Source organism: Pelmatolapia mariae, linkage group LG22 (genome assembly GCF_036321145.2).
Source record: "Pelmatolapia mariae isolate MD_Pm_ZW linkage group LG22, Pm_UMD_F_2, whole genome shotgun sequence".
Classification (NCBI taxonomy): Eukaryota; Metazoa; Chordata; class Actinopteri; order Cichliformes; family Cichlidae; genus Pelmatolapia; species Pelmatolapia mariae.
This window is the reverse complement of record NC_086245.2, coordinates 16,167,970-16,188,420: the sequence shown is the minus strand read 5'-3', so window position 1 is coordinate 16,188,420 and position 20,451 is coordinate 16,167,970. Positions and strand designations below refer to the sequence as shown.

Below are 20,451 nucleotides of genomic sequence, written 5' to 3'. Positions count from 1 at the left end.
AATCCGCAGATGATGACATCCAAATGAGGTACACAAAGTTCATTTCCGCAGCAAAGCTCCCCTCTCTATGTTTCATGTACTGTGATCAAATGAAAACTACATCCATCACACAGGAAACTTTGGAAAGGTTAATATTTTTAGTTTGGCAGGAGCTGATTCGACAGAACAGAAAAACACTTTGTTCTTAACTGATATTAAGAAGAAGGTCATGCGTTGCTAGACAAGCATTTATTTTTAAAGCAGACCAATGCATCTACAAAGTTGTTCTGTTTGATCAAGATAAGTCATTGCTTAAAGGGATTAACAATGAGAGATCTCAAGAAGCCAAACTTTTCAAGTTTTTTGGAATTTTGACAGAAATAAAATTTCCACTGCACAGCGTAGTGAAAAATGAAGACAAAACTCCCACAGAACTCTAACCTGATATCATCCCGGGATGTTTGAAGCATCGGGATCATCCTCAGACTATAATACCCTCAAAACCTGGATGATAATGTTGAGAGCTAAGACGCACTCAGACTACTTTTGAAGCCATCCACAAAGACACAAGTCATCTGTCGACTGATTTAAGATCCGCTCATTAGTATTTGTTAGTTTATCAAAACATAAGCTGCTGAGCAGTAAAACCCCTGGGTGTACTGAATTAGTGAGAAATTCTATGATTTATTGCCAATGAATTTAAATTTCAATTGCAAAATAAACTGTTATTCCTTTGTTCAGTCATACAAGTCAAGACTGAACACATAAGAACCATTAGTTAGTGCCTAGAAAGGCAAAAATGAAATGCATTTAAAATTAAGTGGAAACCTATAAGAACAAAATCCAAGTACATTAGATGTGTATATCAAATAAGTAGAATAAGACAGATATAGACAGGTAATATCTAACAGTGATAGAGTCGATGCAAGTGATGAGATATCAAAATTACTTGCAAAGTCACACTGTGTTACATGCAACATATCCAATGCAAAATGTTATTGAGCCATAAAAAGAGCAATGCCAGGGCAAAATGTACAACCCACAGACTTATAATGGTTACTAGTTTATCAACTTGATATCATCTTCATATTTTTTTTTCATGTAAGCAACAACATGTGATTAAAGATGGTGCCACCCTGTGTTTTACTGTTTGATGTGGAGCAGGTGTGCTCAACATTACCAATATAAAATAAACAGGTAAAAACTGAGGTTTTTTTGCCATCTCATCCTTGGTATACAAACACATAGTCTGACAAGTTTGAAAATGTCTTTACAAGTTATTTAAATGCATCTAATTCACACAGTTTCCTTCTCTTTTTCTCTCCTACAAAAACAAACACATGCTCATTACTTACCTTTATAGTTGATTTTAAAGCCGATAGATCCGACACTCTCGTCTGACTGTAGGTGGAGCCACATCTGGTGGGTCATGCTGACTATCAGGTCAGGAACAAAGCTACCTGATAGGCTGGAGCACAAAACGCACTGCTATTAAATCACTGTCACCATAATTACTACTATAAAAAAGTATCATTTTCATCACTGCAATCATAGCTATAATCAAATTCTCAAGTGATTCTCTGAGTGTGAACAAATTGCTGGAACATACTGCACTGGAGTTCAGTGCTTTGCTTTGGTTTTGCAGAATCCTGCCTGAGTATGGCAAACTGCTTTGAGGACTCTAATGCTATGCAACCTTTTTTCAGAGTGCCAGTCCCGTTTATAATCAAAAGCTAACAGTGGCCATCTACAAAGTGAACCATAATCACCCACTTTGTAAAAGGTCTGGCACTGTTATCTTTGTGGGCACTACATTTTACAAATTCAAGAACAGTGGTAGACAATGCTGATTTCTGTTTTATGATCAAATTATTTTATGCCAAAGAGATAGACATTTCTGACTTAGGTGGACGCTGACGCTTTGCATCAAGCCCAGAATAAAAAATGACAAAGCAAAAGACAAAAAGTACCTTTCTCATTGATTATTCTCATAGAGCACTGCTGCTTATTTGCACAGCTGGTCTCTGTATCGCTACATATCAGTGATATTTACTTATAATATAGATATATTGTGGAAAGATTTCAAGTAACCCTTCATTTTTTATATTTTACTAGTAAAATGGCAACTAGGTGCAGTGATTTATTGAAACATGTGCAAACATACATGGGAATGCAGTACACAAGGTACAAACAGAAACCAAATATTTGGCATGAGCAACTTTATTGCTCTGCAAAGCCTGAACTCTCTTAGCCAAGCTTTCATGTAATTTCTTCAGGGATAGCTTCAGAAAGCCTGGACAACCATTCTTCACTTAAAATTACAAAAAAGTACTGTAATATACACTGATCTCTGGATATGTCGAAAGCAAGTGCAAAAGTATGTCAGTTTATAGTATAATACTTACACCTGTAGAATAGTCGTAGGATCTCCTACCTCCCCTCCATCTCCAATAGTTAGAGTATCATAGGCAATCTCTAAGTCAAACTCTTCAAAGTTGATCTGGATGACCTAAAGTTGACATGCATGAAAAAACAAGCATATTCACATACATGTGAGTTATTATTCCAACACAAGTCAAGCAGTAATATATAACTTTATTTTTTTAAATCAGGGCTACTTAATCAACAATAATAAGAAGAAAAAGAAGCAAAGTTCAGAAATCTCAGCACCCAGTAAGGAACGTGGTTATTGATTCCGGCTAAACAAGAATCGGTTTGGAGGTCATCGCACTGAGCTGTGTTTCCTAAAATTTCAGTTTTATACCAGTAAAACCTTTGGCTCAAAAAATTCCACAATCATTTTGAAAATGGTGGATTTGATCTTGATCTGGTTATAATTGCATTTTTTGACAAATTGCATTAAAAATTTTAATCTACACTTTTGTAGCTGTCCTAAAACTAGCGTGAGCTAAATCATGCTGCAAAAGGTTACATATTGTATCTTGCCATGTTAAGACTTGTTAAGACCATGTTAAGACTACCTGTGATGACATTAAAGTCATCTCTGTCTCTGAGTTATACCTGAGCATACTGTACATGAATCATTAGAATTCATTCATGCATCACACAATGAGGCATGATTTCATTCAGTATCGCACGATGAGGAGGGAAGACGCAAGTAACACCTCTGCTGTACACTTGAAGCAGTGAGTAGCAGCACACAGCTCAAAACTCTGATCAGGAATTATTAAACCAACACTTTCTGTTTCATCTAAGACCAGAGAGAAGCACATTTGGCAAAAGAGAAGAGAGAATGGGGGGAGGGTTGATAGAGAGAATGAAGAAGATGGAGGCAGATGGAAGAGGAGAGGACAGAGGAAGAGAGGAAATGGGGGTAATAATGAGCACATCTTTGATGCTAGCAAAGTACAGTGGTGGAATATTTCAAACTAAAATTCTGACTTGACCCTCAGGGGAAGACTGAAACCTCAGCCCTGCTCTTTTTCTCTCCTTGTGAGGAATTTCCAGATTTCCAGAATGAATATTCTGCTGGAGCACTTCAAAGGCAACCAAATGCATCGCGCAGGTCTTATTTTCCTGTATGCTGGTATGTTAGCACTAAGCATATTTGCATGCATATCGGCACGCTCAACAACTCTGTATATTTATTACGTTTAGGTAAGACGTCAATACAGTTCTCTTTTTCCCTTCACTACACAATTTAAACACCAGAAACATGACACCACTACTGTGCATGCTGAATGGAAACAGTTCATTCTTTATGCAACTTTAGCCTACGAATTTATGAAAAGGGAGAGAGCATAAATAGTGGCTAGCCCTTTGGTGTCACCTGATTTGTTTTAGTTTATGGGGTTCATTTTTTTGCCATTTAATACTTGCTTTACTTCTTCTGCCACAAGCAAGTAAAGTTATCTTTTGACTGACAACAACTAATATAGACATACCAAAATATACCAAAAAAAACTGGGAAAGCCTAACAGCACCATCACCCGATTTCACCGGAAATGAAATAAGCAAGAGTGTATACAAAGATGAAGCAACAATCTGCCCACTGCTCAAGGTGCTGACTCAGTCTTATCAGTATGTGAGGCAGCAGATTGGATTAAAGCATTACCTACAAACCTGTTAAAATCTCTCTGGAAAGCATGTACACAGACACACAGAAACAGACAGGCACAGGCTTTGTGGAGATTACTGTATCTATTGCTCTGATTACACAGTCGCCATATTCACACACACTTATCGCCGTATTCTCATGAACTCAAAGCAGGTTCTCAGCACAGCAGCAAATCTGAGAAGTAACAGCCGCATTTATGTGACTGTTTGTACAGATTTTATAGAAAGACAACATCAGATCGTGCTTTTACAAGGATAATCATGATGATCACAATACTTAAAAGTCATGTTGTGCACTTTTAACATCGCAAATGGTTGCTGACATAGCTGAATGACTTTCCATAAGTGAAACACTGTTCAAGAGCTTACAAACTTTATGGGAAAAGTTTTTTTTCCTTTTTCTTTTGCACCTGCAATAATGTGTGGATGCCATTCTAGTGCAGTGTTGAAAGTATAGACGATGTGGTACTGGGCACTGGAGACGATTAATTTGACAGCAACAAGTACGGGTCTATCAAATGCAAATGGTGGAAAAATAATGGGAGTGCTTTATAGATATATTTTGATTTTGAGTTAAATGATCAGAGATTACCAAAAGCTTTCCACAGCAGGTTTCAGATAAAAAGGAAAAATCTTGAAACTTACTAGGCACAGCAAAGAAACACATCCAAATGTGCATAGAGAATTCAAAGTGAGTGGGTTTCACTTGTTCAGTGCATGCCAGAGACAAGTGAAAATGAAATCGTAGTTGCAGTGCTCCACACACAACATTCACAGATTGATAGCTCATGAAGTAAGCTGGGAGCTGTCATTACTGTATTGTCTTTCACGCTATATTTCTGTGTGTGTGTGCCTCCAATTTTTATAGTGCTTACAGTCAAAAAAAGTGAATGATGAGAGTATACTACCAAATAATTGGTATAGTGAGTGGGTTTAAACAATCCTTCTATCCCAAGTAGGTGAAATAACTATGAATCAGGCCAACAAGCAGATACAAAAAGTTTGAAGGCTGAGGGCAACAACGGCATCGATTAGCAGAAATGCTACAAATAACGCCTTTTGCTTAGTTTGCTGTAGGTAACAAAGCTTTGCTTCAGAAAATACCTCATTCCGAAATGTACTGTATAAGGAGTGTTCCATTAAAGTTGTTCTGTCTTGTTGTATATGTCCTTTACAGAATGCCCTAATGACACATCAGCACAGTTCACACAGCATTAAACAGCTAAGCCATAAGCACATTGCACTGAATCCATGCATGCACTTACGTTTATGCATCTATGAATGCTGCACTGAAGTCGGCTTCGACTGGAACCTCATTAGTGGGAATGTGAGGGTCAGTGTTTATGTGTGTGTTCCTTTTTACTTTTAGTGTGCTCAGTTTGTGTTTATGATAGATGAAGCTGAAAACTCCACATATTTCCCCTCTCTTCTAATTGGTTGGTGTTCATGCAAACATCCATCTCTCTGTCGCTCTTTTTTCACTAGCTATCTCTCCCGCTTTTCTCTTTCTCTCTCTCTCTACCGCCCTCTCTATCTCTCTCTAATTGGCTGCTGCATGTCTTCCTTCTATCCGTCTATGGCCTTTAGCCAATGAGGCGACAGAATTGGATTTCTGCTTGATAAAGCACTTCCTTTGGTTGTCGTGGAGACAATGAGGTGAGCGAAGCTCCTCCCTACTTATACCATAAAAGATCTTAAGATACTTTGAAGATATAGTTACACTAGGAATATGTGAAACACCTGGTGAGTGACTCAGCCGGTGATGTAAAGCGGGCATTGACAGGGCTGGGGAATAAAAGATTGTCTGTGACAGCATTACCATAAACCCTGATCAACACGCTCCCCTTGAATGTGCTTCTCCAGTATAAATCGTGCCATTGTGATGAGACCTGGGATGCAGCTGATGAAGACTGATGGTTAAAGTCCGAGACTACTCAGTGTTTTGCCCCTTACTTATACTTTTTTCAGCTTGGACTGCCAGGTGCATCCTTTCCAGATACCAACTCTGAACAGGAACTAGTGGGAAAGGCTGTGCCTGCCCCTTACTGTTGCTATGCAACTACTGAACTATAGAAAGCATTAGAATCACAGTTCTCCTATGATAAATGTTTAACATTTTTAACCTGAGCCCTTAAAAGTGCTATGCTGTTCATCCCGTCAGGAAGATGCAGAAGCATACCATTTTAATGACAGAAAATGAGTGGAGTGTTTTTTTCTCTTTGCCTACTAGCTTCAGTGTATGTCTGATTTTTTTTAAGCCTGCAGGGCATTTTTGAATTTAATGCCTACACTATTAATGGAAAATCTACCTAAAACAATTCCTTCCTGTCTTTGAATTGAATGCCCTTGCATGCACTTCCTTTGTGTTTATCATAGGGGTGCTAACTAAATATTCATCATCGCAGCACTGCAGTAGTCATCTTGTATCCATGTGTTATGCATTAGACTGTGCATGCAAATGTGAATCGGGCCACAGAAACCCAGCACACACTTTATAATGTAAACGGCTTCTGTTTTAGGTATGTGTCCAGCTATCGTGAAAAGACTAAAAGATAGCTAAGCACCTACAGTATGTGAAGAGTTTTATCCAATCTCCTGCATCATGACCACATGATAGTAAGAAAGAAGTGTTTTGATTTGCGATATGAGCAAATCAAAACACTTCTTTCCTACTATCATTTGGAAGGATATGGAAATTCAAGGAGGAGGAGAAACCAAATGATGGAGAAAATACAGAAGAGAAGAGAAGAGAAGAGAAGAGAAGAGAAGAGAAGAGAAGAGAAGAGAAGAGAAGTCTAGTAATGGGCATGCTGTCCTACCATCCCCAAGGTTAAATGAGAACAGGAGAGAATGAATTGGCTCTAAAGGCTCATTCTGCCAAAACTAAATGAAGCAATAACATCAGAGAGCTATAGAACCCCATTAACACTTAACCTGAGAGGGAGAGGGTGGTGTATAGGCAGAGAAGGAGAAGGATGGAGGGAATGGGGCTTGCAAAGATCGGGAGAGAAGAAGAGTGGGAGAGCTTTGGAAACTATGTCTCTTTACCTTCAGAGTATGAGAAGGCACCTCTGTGAGAATCTGTGTGAATTTGCGCAATGGAGAAAGAGATAGGAGGGAAACAGTGAAAAACAGATTTTTCCCCTCAAGTGCCCTCCTCACTCGCTGTATTCTCTCTTTCTCAGTAGTAATTTGATGGTTTCAGCTTGAGCTCTTTAATGAAGAATCTGGGTAATTCTGAGGACAGTGCCTCTGGGAGTTAAGGAGGAGGAGAGTGGGCAGTGTAAAAAAGAGACAAAGAGAAGGAAGAGGCAGGACGAATGAGAGAAAGAGTACAAGTTGAAACAGGCAGAGATGTGTAGAAGTAATAAAAAAAAAGAGATATTCTACTTGCTGTAGAGACAGGACTATTCCCTTGTTTGGAACGTGTTATGTTGGCTACACCCTCTTGCTCTTGTGAGTCTCAGACTGCCTCTCTTTTAAGGAGTTTGGGGTTCTGTTGTTGCCTTCCCTCACACTGAGATCAACCTACTACTGTCCTGTTTGCTAAGTTGCCCCTCGTTGCCACATCAGCTCCCTAATTGAGAACAGATTTTTACTGCCAGTACACCAGATCATCACTGCTCCCATTCTGTCACAGTCATTTTTGCCCATTACCTGTTGTTTACCTGCCAGTTCCCAACTGTGTGCTTGCCTCTGCCACCTGCCCGACATATGTAAGCCTGCTTTTGGACTGGTAAATTACCTTTTACTCGACGAGATGCTTCTCTGGATCTGCAATTTCCTGTTGTCACTAAACATCTGAAGCATGCAGAATGTGAATTCCTAAACCAACGGGAACTTACAAACACTAACTGAAATGTGCTCAACACCAACTGTGAGCGCAGCCTTAACTAGAGAAAGTGACTGCAGTAATTGCAGATCAATATCCTGGGCAGTGTGGTAGTGTGTTTTACTTATTTATTTTATTTTTTAACATAACGTTTAAAGTAGATTATTACCAACTTTCTTGACAGTGAGATACAGTATACACCCTTTTTTTGTGAAATACCAAAACATTATATTATAATATCTAAATCCAATAGTCAAGATGTGATTGAAGCAGAGACTTTCAGCTTTAATGGCCAAATGATATAATAATAATAATTATTATTATTATTCCATGACAAATTAAGCAGGTAAAAGATCTGAAGTTGAACTTGTATCTGTAGCTTTACACTGGAATTCTTCGAACGAGGTCCAAAGAGATTTGGAGCTAACATTGGGTTGAATAAGACAAACAAACCCATCAGAGACAAAGGAAAAAAATGTAAGAAGTGGCCAAATTAACAATCTAGTACATTTCTACAAAGAAGAAGTGCACCTGCCCACTCAGCAACATTCAAATCCCTGAAAGACCACAGAAGGCAACTAAAGTCGATGACTGTAGAATTCTCTAAGCCTGTCCTGGGCTGAAACCACCTCCCCCCAAAAACAACTTTAGACATGTGAAACCAAGATCACTCTGTAAACTGCATCTATGATTATAAAAAGAAAAAAATGGTGGAGAAGGAATGAAAATGCTAATTACAGAAACCACACAAAAATACATGTCAAACATGGTGGAGGCTACATTATAGTATGGGCTTGCATAGCTGCTAATGATACATGCTACACTCTCTACTCTGATTCAGCCAAAATCTGCAAAACGGACCAGACAGCGTTCCACAGTACTGACTCAAGAGCTTTCAAGGCAGAAGCTCTTGGGCTGATCTCAACCCGATAAAGCATGCTTTTCGGTTCTTAAATACAAAACTGAAGGCAGAGAGACCCACAAGCCCCATAAACCATAAGCAGCAGTGGAAGATTGCTGCAGTAAAGGTCTAGCAGAGCATCTTACAGGAGGAAACATCACATTTGGTGATGTTCATCGGCTGTAGGCTTCACACAGCCACTGACTGCAAAGGATTTTAATCCAAGTATCAAAATAATCCTTATATTTTAAATTTTGCTAGTTTCTCCAATTAATTTTGAGCCTCTGAAAATAGGGGGCAATGTCTAATTTTGTAAGAACCCTTAAATTGAAGCCTGCACTTAAATCACATTTTCATTATTTGCTTTTATTTGGCAAAAAAAAAAATCTTCTAGACCTTGTTGTATTTTTTAAAAAAAATCTAAATGCCTTTGAAATTGATCTGCCAGATTAACCAACACTATTATTTTTGTTTTTATTTTCAAAACATACTTCAGAGCGGTGACAATGAAAAGCAATGACAGTTATCTGATAGCATTTAAAAAGTCTGACAAGATATTAATCCACAACCGAGTTTTTTTTTTCATATTAATAATTTGAATCCTATTAGCTTTACATGTCCACACAATTCACCAAGGCAGATGAAAAATAAATGAAGGCGAGAGAAGAGTTGTGGGCAGACAAGGATTTGTCAGTCTTTGCCAGGCCGATTCTTTCTCTCTTGCTTTGCTATCTGGACCTAACAAGTCTCTACTGTATGTACTGTATTAGACAAATTCAAAGACAGGTAGGACCTGTGGTTGTATAAAGAAATATATATATAAAGAAATATAACCACAGGTTCTAGTTTAAACCTTAGATTTCAAAAACTATGGATAACTGGTAGACTGCAATATGAGGAAGTCAATTTCAGGCTTAGTTCATGTTTTAAAGTTGTTTTTGGGATGAGATACCAGCAGTTTGTACTACGATCTAACCCACTCTGTTGTACTGACTTTGAAGGCTCTTCAGCTTTAGAATCATTTAAATTGCTCTGCTATGCAGTATTGTTATACAGTATTTACCTATAATGTTTAATATTCCTTGGGCAAAAGGAAAACATTTTTTTTTTTTTACCAGGAATGTGGTCTGTGTGGTATACGTCTCGATGCACAAACATTGGGTTTGTTCTGAATGGATGTCTGTCTCTTCATGGCACGTACTGTATAAATATATAATCCCCTGAAGACCTCTGGTGTGATGTAGTGTCATAAAAAAAACATGTGTACCATGTGGTGCTGTGTGGTCTGTGATTCAGTATGGCATATAGCATATATGATGTAGTGGGATAAAAGACGTTATATATATTTAGGATGGTGCATGGCTTGTACGTGATGTGGCGTGGAACACTACAATACATTACGAGGCACGGCCTGTAAAGTCCTTTGAGATAAAGGGCTATAAAATGTTTTTCTGCTTTACTTCATCTCGTCTTCATTTAGGTTTACGTGTTTGGCAATATCCATTATCATTTATCATACAATAGATATACAGTAATTTTCACACCTCTAACATGTGTCGCACATTTACACACACACCTGAAACACAAAGGGTCCAAATGGCCTTAGTGTTGTAGCCTTCAACTGTCACCTACACAGTATAGCCTTCAACAGAGAATGTATTGCTTTAGACCATAAACCAGAGGCCTTGGGCAGTGACAGAGAGCACTGTGTGTGAGAGCAGGGGGGAGAGAGAGAGAGACAGAAAGGTTCTGAGCACCAACAAAGTGACTGTGTGTGTGTGTGTGTGTGTATGTGTGTGTGTTCCCGTCTCAAAAACAATATGCAGTGTGTGTTTGAGCAGTTATATATGTAAGTGTGTGTGTGCATGCGTGTATGTGTTTGTTCGTCCCTATTGTGCTGACGCAGGTGTTGCCATTGACGACAGAGTGGTCACAACAGAGCCCCGAGTCGAATAAGGATGTGTGTCTGAATACCAATCAGATTTCTCGTGGGACATAAAGCGGCCAATGGCAGATATCCATCTAACCTCCAACCTATCGTCTGCCCCTTTGCGGGATTAACCAATCACACAGAATCAAATACGGACATGCTTTGACTGGCATATAATTTACAACACCTCCTACGTGAATTATCATCAACCCATTTCAATTATGCAAAAATGCTTCTAAACCAACTTTGTAAATGCTTGTAAGAACTGCTGATTTATATCAATTAAAATTAAAGCGAATGCATGAAATTCAAATGGAGCGAAACCTTCAAGCTGGTTCAGGAAGGAAACTTGGGCTGTGCTGTTAGGCTGCAATACTCCACATACTTCTGCATAGCACTAATTCTTTACAGTAAGGCAGAATTTCAGCTCGCATGCACTTCTCACTCCTGGCTGCGTTGGTGCTGCTGTTGCTTGTTTAACATTTCATAAGCCCCCATTACACCAAACCTATAACCTGGAGGTTTCAAGTTCCACTTTTGTAACTTGAAACCTCTGGGTTTTCCCCAAATTTAGCTTGGGTATGCAGAGAGAAAAACAGCATCAATACTAAGTATTGCTTCTTCACATAATAATAATGTATTCCAAGTGTGCTTGCTGACTTAAATTGCTTTATAATGAACTCTACAATTAGAAAGTAGGAACTATTTTACTTATTACTTTTTCTCTAACTACATGTACAGGCAATATGTCTCTATGGTTAAAGTGAGTTTGTGTACTACCAGTGATGCACTTTGATATATGTGTTTTGGAATTAATTGATCTCTCTTCAGACTAAATTTGAATTTGAGAATTTGACAGCGATAGATTCAAAATGAAGACTTACCTTATTGGGATTTGAGGCAGTAATTATCCACACACACTGTGCGTTGTTCTCATATTGAATTGGGAAGTTGGGAGATGTAAAGGTTCCTGATGGCCCCTGAAGATTACTGCCACAAGTCTTGACTGTGGAGAGAAAACAAAACAAAACATAATGTCATTGTTTTAAAAGCAACTGAAGCATTAATATTGGTATTAGCAACAGTAATTGTAGGCTGTTGAGTCACCACACAACAAAAGAGTGACAATTAGCTTTATAATTAAACCATTTAGGTGATGTTTAGCCAGACATACTCAGGATACAGCCTGCAGCAAAAGTGTAACAACTGTGGGTAACAGCTGAAGTTTAGAAGAGAACAATTAAAGTGAATTTAGCACAGCTGAGAGATGCAAGGAAGAAGTACTGTGACAGAAAGGAAAGAGAAGAGCAGAAAGGGGAAAGAAGAAATGAGTCAAGTGCAGACAGGTACAGAAAGAGGAACAGAAGGTCACATAGATGGTATTGATATTGCCAGCAACATCTCCCTGGATAACAGTGCTTAATTGGAAGCTATTGGGTGTGAAATACCACAGGATTAGCTAGAACTGTAGTATTGAGTGACAGATACATTCACCTGCAATTTGCTGAAAGTCAACAACTTCGCTTTACTACAGGTGTTATAATTACAGTCTGTCTTAAAAAAAAAAGAAACTAAAAAAAAAGAGGTGAAAAAAGTCAACCAGAGGTATGAAAGTGTAAAGTGGAGATTCTCTCTGCTGAGCCAAAGAAATTTACTACTTATTTTAGTCAGTGCCTGTGCTGGAACCCCTTACAAACTCGAACACTAATGCTGAAGTTACACTTAGTGAAGTGTTGAAAATGACACATGCTAGGTGTTCGATAAACCCACTAAGCCTTTATTAGGCTTTGTGTTCTGACTAGATGTGATAGAGAACCTGCTTGTCTGTCCTTGGGTCGTCCTGTTAGAGTTGGGAGGTAATTTTCTGGTTGGTTTGAAGCACCGTTTGTTCCTTAATTAGTTTGTTCAGTGGCAGGCCATAAGAATACGTACAGTTAACAGCCGCACAAACACAAACACACACACACACACACGTGCTCACAAACCCCTAAAACAAAAGAATAAGCATCAACGCTTAAACGCGACGGTCTCATTTTAGAAGCGGGCGACAAATGTACGTATTCAGCCGAGCTTATATTGACACGCACTGCACAAGAGACAAATGCACCTAGCATTGCAAAATAATTGAGTTAATATAGATCCTTACAAATGGAAACTTTCAAATACTCTCAGACAAAAGCCCACTCCCAACTGTAACTCGGTGGTCAGAATGAAGGAAAGGGACAAATAAAAGAATAAGAGCCACAACATGTTTGTCTACGGGTCTTTTTGTGCTTTTGTGTGTGTGTAATGGACTGTAACCGTGAAGTGCTGTAGGAGAGTGTCAGAACAAGTACAACACCCCTTAGAGACAACCTTATATAGTTCTTTTCTGTTTCTATGTTTCTGTGTCTTACTGTCGACGAGATCTTTGCAAGAGTCCCGCATGACCATACCCAGTTGTTTCGTGTTTCTCTAATTCTCATAGCATCCTCAGCTGACCTGCTCTAGTGTTTAGCTCACAGCAGTTTATACACTGATAGATATGTAGAGATAAAGTGTGTTTGTGAACGTGTGTGCACGCTAGGGTTGCGCGTGAGAAATGATTTATCTGAATGTCTCGTGACTTGTGTGTAAGTTCGTGTTTGCGAGTGCACTGACAGCTCAATCAGCGTGTCCTGAACGAATGGCCAGCCCATCACCGTGCCCACAGCAAAACGGGCATGATGTTGCTATAGCAATAGCGCACAGAGAGACTTATCACCAGAATTACCAGAGGAGCTAACATCGCATAACTTACGCTGAACTCCATCTGTCTCTCAGCCTGCATCTGTCTGTCTTTCTCTCGGTCTGTCTCTCCAGGTCTTTTATTTTCATGTCTTAGTCCCTTTATGAGCCATTGAATGTAGCTCATGATTTACATAATGCTCTATCATTTGTTCTCAGTGTCTCTTCATTACCTTTCATACCTATATTTCTTGCTTTCTCTTCCTGTGTCTTTTGGACGTTTCACCTAGCAGTGGGGCGCTGTGCTGATATATATTTCCATTTAATACTACTTTGTACTACTTGTCAGAGCCAATTGTTATATTTTCTACTGCACTAAACTCTTGTAAAGGTCTCATCATGTTTTAAGTTCCTAGTAAATAATTGAAATATGACCCATATGATGATCATATACATTTTACATGTTGTTGTAGATAAAACTATTTTCCAGTGTTGAGCTTAAAGCAACTAAAATTACACCTCCACCCCCCATTTTTAACTCGCTACAACAACAAACCCATAGTGTTACTCACAAAAACTCACTTACTGTATATTTTAAACAACTAAAATTGATATTTGACATAATAATTTCTTCACAATATCTCAATTAAGAAAATTCCTGTACATTTAACATACTAACTCAGCAAACTGTTACTTAACTGCGCTTGCACATCAACACAATCCTGAATTTCGATGATCTTAACTGTGTTTGCTCTCTTCCTCGTACTTCCCTAACACCTGAGAAAGATATGGTTCTTTCTTTGCCGTAAAGTCTGTGTGACAGAACCGAAAGTCCATAAAAATCAATCTGATAAGCCTGTTTTAAAGCAGCCATTTTTGCATGGAATAGTAGGTAAACACAGATGTTGCTAATGACATTAATTAAAACTGTGTACCACAATACAAATGACCTTTCGTTATTACAATTACTAACACCTGTGTTTACCTGCTATTTTGTGCCAGAATGGCTGCTTTGAAGTAGGTCTGCACCCAGAGTTTTGGGATCCACAGGTGAGAAATGGGTGGTGGAAACCATTGCAGCATATGTGTGTATGAGGTTGGCATCTTAGCTTTCGGATCTGGAGTCAGTTTTGTAGAATATAGGTATGAAAAAATTATTTTATTTTAAATACAAATTTCTATTTATACATATTCATATATTTTTATGCAAAACAGTTTTACCAAGCCATCAGAAATCTAATTAAATTATTGGCAACCAGAAACCATATCACCTGCCAGTGTGTCTGAGCTTAAGGTAGCTAAAACCTCGTGAAATTACAAAACTGGTTTCTAGAGATATCTGGGTTTTTAATTTCAAATGTTTCATTATTTAGAAAACATATTTGTCATTTGACCCACTGTTAACATACACACAGTATGCTGGATTGAAGACATTTGACATGTATTTATAATAGCACAATTGTAATGTCTGTCAGTGTGTGCAAGTTGAACGTCTGTCTCTGTGTTTCTCTGTATCGCTTTCTCTTCCTCTCATAATTATTTATGCTGGCACACAGTATACAGGGTTTAAAGCCAAAAGAGCCACACTATCATTGAAGCGATAATGAACTGCAGATCAAATTAAAAAGAAGAAAAAAGTGATGATAAATGCATATTGCTGAAATCAAGAGCGTGGTTAAGTAAATGCTTTAGGCAGGAATAGTACGGAGTGTGTGTGTGTGTGCACGTGTGTGTGTGTAACAACATATACACTTTGTTTTTATATTTTCAGATCAAGCAGAATCCCCCAGGACTCTCCCTCTCTTTTTCTGTCTCTCACTCTATCACACTTAGACAAACACGCTTACCCACATAAACCATTGGGATGTGAACCAAAATTAAATGGTGTTCCAGGCAAGAAACACATTGCCAAAGTCTATAGTGTAGCTCCAACGCCCTTGCAAACATCTCTCCAAAGTTTTGTTTTATGGATTCAGAGCATAACTGACGCACCCCATAAGCACTGGGAACATTGCTCTGAGAATGTTTTCGAATTTTAATACTGTTTAGCTTCACAATATTTTGGCTCAAAAGAGCTTCCTCCAGACTGATTTGCCTTACACTCGAGGTCTATAACTCTGCTTTCTCAGCAGGGTGGCCTTTGTGGTTAGTGAGTCGTCCCCACAGTGGAAGCTTAGCTTCAATCATCCATACTGCTATACCTGCTGAAGCATACCAAGGACACTTAACCCTTAAGAGTTCCAAATTATCCGCCTGGCCCTCTACCTCACTGCGCCTCAGCAAGACAGCATAAAGAGCAGTGGATGAGAGAGAAGTCACACAAAAAATACAACCAAATCAGATATCAAATCAGATTTTTTTTTACAATTATACCTTTACCATTAAATTTCTATTAGTTTGGCTTACATATTGTGCACAGGCAGTTTAAAGTAAACTTTTTACTATGGAGTACCAAAGAACACTGAGCTTTGATCTCGGGAACCAGTCACTGTCCATCATAAATTGCTTACAAGCGTCTTACCTGTGTTCTACCTGTGAGCTATTGCAGCTGCCTCAAGACTTGTTGTCAGTAAAAAGACAGTATCCCCATGACATCAGCTGCCTGCAGCATTAAACATTTAACAAGTCATTAAGTGAAGGTTGGGATGCTGTTCTCAGTCTTTGTGGGTCCCTTTAATCTCGACAAGCAAAGAATGCAAAGAGTGGTCACAAAGAGGTAATACTGAAAAACTTGTGATTATTTTGGTTGCTGGCAGATTTATATGGTTGCATGTAGTTTACATGAAAGATATCTACCTGTCTGTAAACACATGCCAATGGTTGTGGAGAGACATTAAAACTATAACTAGTGCGAAACAGAGATTTTGAAACATGCTGGTTGCAGCGGTAAGGCACAACTTTTACTATGAAAGTGAACTGGTTCGTGTAACACTTTTTCAGGATTCACTAATGCTCATCAAGTAGTTAGCGAATCTTTACTGACAAGTTGGTATCTTCCATGCAAAACATGACAAAACATAACTGCAGGAATCTGTTAGTGTCCAAAGCAACGGCATGGTAGTTTTTGGTGCATTGCACTCTTGCGATCAGTTTCACATATCGGCAGCCAGCAACCTCCAACAACCATTTGCCAACCAAATGGACAATACACATTTGTCCAAGGTCATTGACTGTTATCTAGGCCTAAAATCCAAATTACCAGTGCCAGTATTTGATACTGAGCTAAGCATGTTAAGAAAAGCTGAAAAGATTCAAGACAGTTCAATTCTTCCTAATAATGAGATAAAGATTACAAATTAGATTATGATAACTGAGGAAACATCCTGACTAAAGCTAATTTCTTAGTAAAATAAATGTGACTTGATTAATTGTTGACATAGTTGACCAAGGACACAGGTAATCTAAAACAGACTTCTCAATTGTTTTTCATGGAAAGAATCAGGGCCATTTTCTTATTGAAAAAAGGGAAAAACTTCAATTTGGGAGTGTTTTTACTCAACTAAGAAATCTATCAAGTTTGAGTATAAATTCGATTTTTTAAAAGCTGTATCTGTATCAGGTTTGTGTCAGATTAGAGATCAGAAGTTTCTGCAGGATGGTCAAACTGTCTCTTTTAACAGGCTGCCTACAGGAGCAGATAGATTGACCAATGGACACAGACAATGATTGATGACATCATTAAGCTGGAACGCAGTGTTCCACAGGCCCTCGTTCTGGTTGGAGCTTTAATGGGTACACACACAAAAAATTGGGTAGACACACAGACACTAACGCACACAGAAAAAAACACACACACATACAGAGCAATGCCTGCGCATTACGGTTTTTCCCCTTTTCTTCTCTATTATTGGAAATCAACATATGCGCATGTGAGTCTGTGTCTATCCAGCTGATATATAGCACCCTTCATTGAGTCAGTATATTCAGGCAGATCAACTGAACACCCCTGGAGTTCACACACACAGAGACAGAGAGAAAGAGTTGGCTCAGTGGCCTTGCCATCTGTCCATTAATCAAGGTGCCACATGGACTGACTCCCTCTTTCTCTCAGTCTTTCTCTCTCTTTCTCTCATAAAGTGGTGGACAGAGGGACATTGCAGTTTGATGGCTTATTTTATACTTTTTTTTATTTGGTTTTGTATTTGTTCTTTTGTATCTAATAAACTGATTACTGTTCTGTGTCCATCTTGCAGTTGTTGTTGTTTTTTTTTTTTTAAATATATATCTATCAACCTCTTTCTGGTGGTTATACTGTTGGTATACTGAGAGCAGATTTCTGCAACCACTTTATTTTCCACATAATGTTCCAAAAGAGACATTTAGCTGTATTTAAGTGTTTGACAGGAGTGACCCTTTAATAAGTCAGCTGGCTTGATGCTTCCTGACAGATTGCCTCTCTCAATGTTATTCATGAGTTTCCACTTTAGCTATTGGCTGGTTGGCTGTAAAGGTCAAATCTGAGCTGTGTTCAGTTAAACACGGCCCTTATCTCACACCATTTTGTTCAACACGATGAAATAAAGTAACCTAAAGAGGGACACTTTTCTCCGTGAGGTTCAAATGTTTACTTGCGTACCTGTTGAACTCTCCTTTGCCAGCAGAGGTGCAAACAGAGGCATAGGGCCATTTTCATTGGGATCAAGTACAAATTTTTGCGCCTGCATCTGTTTCATAATTGCGTGGCTTAAAATGAATGCACTGGCGCCAAAGTGGAGAGCAGTGCAGGGTGGTGTTTATATATTTGGAGCCTGATTTTTTGGTTGGCTGGTGCATTTTTTAATAAAATTTAATTGGAATTTCCACCACCTCAGAGAATCTCTTCAAACACTGTTGGTAACCTAACAGATTAATTTGTTTATCAGAATATGAACTAAATTTTCGATGATATTCTGTTGGAGTTGTAACTCACACAAATTGCATGTTTACACAGTTGTTTAGAGTTTACTTTATTACAGAGAAATATAGTCCACTTAGGAGCACTGTAGTCAAAACAAGATTGTTATTTCCATCTGCAGTAGTTTATATTTAGCTGGATGGCTCTGTTCTGGGACCTCCTTGCCATTCCATGCACATATGTACAAAGCTGGATGCAGCGAGAGCAGCAGAAAGATCTCCTGGTCCGTAACAGAGCAGATGTGACACTCATTAAGACAGATTCAAGACTGAAAGGAGTGGCTCTGGTGGATGTGGGTTGCAAAGTGGCTTGCTAATGCCACAGGCGGTGAAATCAGCTGTAATCAGCTGGACTGTGCTTGACTTTGTGGCCAGCCCATACTATCCTCAATTTAATTGGCTGCAATAAAAAAAATTGTTCATTGTATAATGTTACTGAAGTTGTAACATTGTAACAATTTTTTTCTCACCACGAAGGATAAAGAATTTCAATTACGATTAGAAACAAATGATACACAAAATAAAGTAAGCCGATTGTCCTTGACAACCATCACCTAAAAAACACATCATCACTACAGCTGTTGTCATATTAGCCCTTTTATTAACAATGCAGACCCACTCGAGCTCCTCCTCCTGATCCTCTTGCCACTTTTTAATTTATATAGCACCAACAACAGCTGCCTCAAGGTGCTTTGTATTGTGAGGTAAGACCCTACAATAACACAGAGAAAACCCCAACAATCATATGTCCACCTATGAAGTCATTGGCAGCAGTGGGAAGAAAAAATTCCCTTTTAAGAGGAAGAAACCTCAGGAAGAAACAGGTTTAGATAGGAGCAGCCATGTGCCGCAACTGGTTGGAGGTGAAGACAGGGAGAAAACATCTCCACTAGAACTAAAACTGAACCAAAATGAAGCAGTCACACATGAACTTGTATTCAGTGTAACAGGCCCGAAGAATCCCCATATTCTTTGATATAGCACCTACTGCTGCACTGCTACCGACTGTTAAAAAAAGAGTCTGCCAAAGGTAGAAAATAAAAAGGTATCAAATAATGATGATAGTAACAGACCACTTCTAGACAACAGAAAAGGTGATTCTGCTCTCAGTCTATTAGCTCAAGATGAACCTGCCTTCGCCTTTAAGGCAAGCGAGAAAGGTTCAGAATTTCAATATTAGATTTTCGTCTGTGAGGGATTCTTTTTGAATAGCTTTATAGATGGAGCAGAAGTCTCTACATTCTTCTGCCTGCTTTTCAGCTAAGCCATCAAAATACCCTATTTCAAGCTTTTAATGTATATGTACCATGTTTACAGTTGCAGAGTATTGTGGTTAGTGTTTTCTGGTTTTTATTTCTTGTGATCCTGGCATATAGCTCAAAATAAGCCTCAGCATTGTTGTCAGAAAGATGTGATTCTCGTATTACACGCACATTGTCCTTCAAACAACCTCACTGTGGGTTTTCTCGGATTTACAGAACTTTTGAAGATGGACGCCTTTCCGTTTCACCGCTTCAGCAATGCCGGAGAGACACACGCTGGATAACAGTTACGCACAGCAGTACTGGGAGGAGTAGTGCCACAAAAAAGTTCTGCCACCCATTTTTAACAATATTACAGTCACAATCAGCACTCGTAGTGGGTCATTCAGTATCACCTGTGATTAAAGGTACATTTGTCAGACATAATGTACAGAATGGTGACAATCAACTAACTGTTCCTATTGTTTGCCTCTGAACATAAGGTGGCAAGAACTGCTTTTAAACAGCTCATAGGTGGGGACAATGTTGGAGTAACAGTGCCCTCCATTGTGAAACACTTAAAACAACAAAGAGCAACTGGCAAAAAAATGACTAGTTACTTAGCAACAGCCACGAAACAGGATGGTGCACTCTGTCACGGCTTTGTCAAAAAGTTGTTCATAGTTGTTTTTTTTCTGTATTTCTTTTCTTCTTCTTTTTTTTTTTTACTATGTATTATATCCACCAGAGCTTTAACAATGCACACCTGCTGCTCTGAAGTTACAGCAGCTCTGCGGAAACGTCTCACTCTGCCCACACGCTTTTCCTGCAAATATCCCTGCTGACGAATGGCTCTGTTTCCCAGTGATAGAGGTCATCCCTTTTAACCACT

The 20,451-nt window shown here is 38.8% G+C and overlaps 1 protein-coding gene across 4 annotated transcripts in view; it reads right to left on the bottom strand.

Moving 5' to 3' along the window:
* csmd3b (CUB and Sushi multiple domains 3b) overlaps nt 1-20,451 on the bottom strand; it is a 392,628-nt gene that overhangs the window by 120,687 nt on the left and 251,490 nt on the right. For all 4 annotated transcript variants that reach the window (XM_065470768.1, XM_065470769.1, XM_065470770.1 and 1 more), the window contains exons 10-12: nt 11,604-11,725; nt 2,385-2,488; nt 1,335-1,447 (exon numbers count right to left, since the gene is read on the bottom strand). In XM_065470768.1, the coding sequence (XP_065326840.1) occupies nt 1,335-1,447; nt 2,385-2,488; nt 11,604-11,725 (339 nt within the window). The remainder of the gene's footprint in view (nt 1-1,334; nt 1,448-2,384; nt 2,489-11,603; nt 11,726-20,451) is intronic.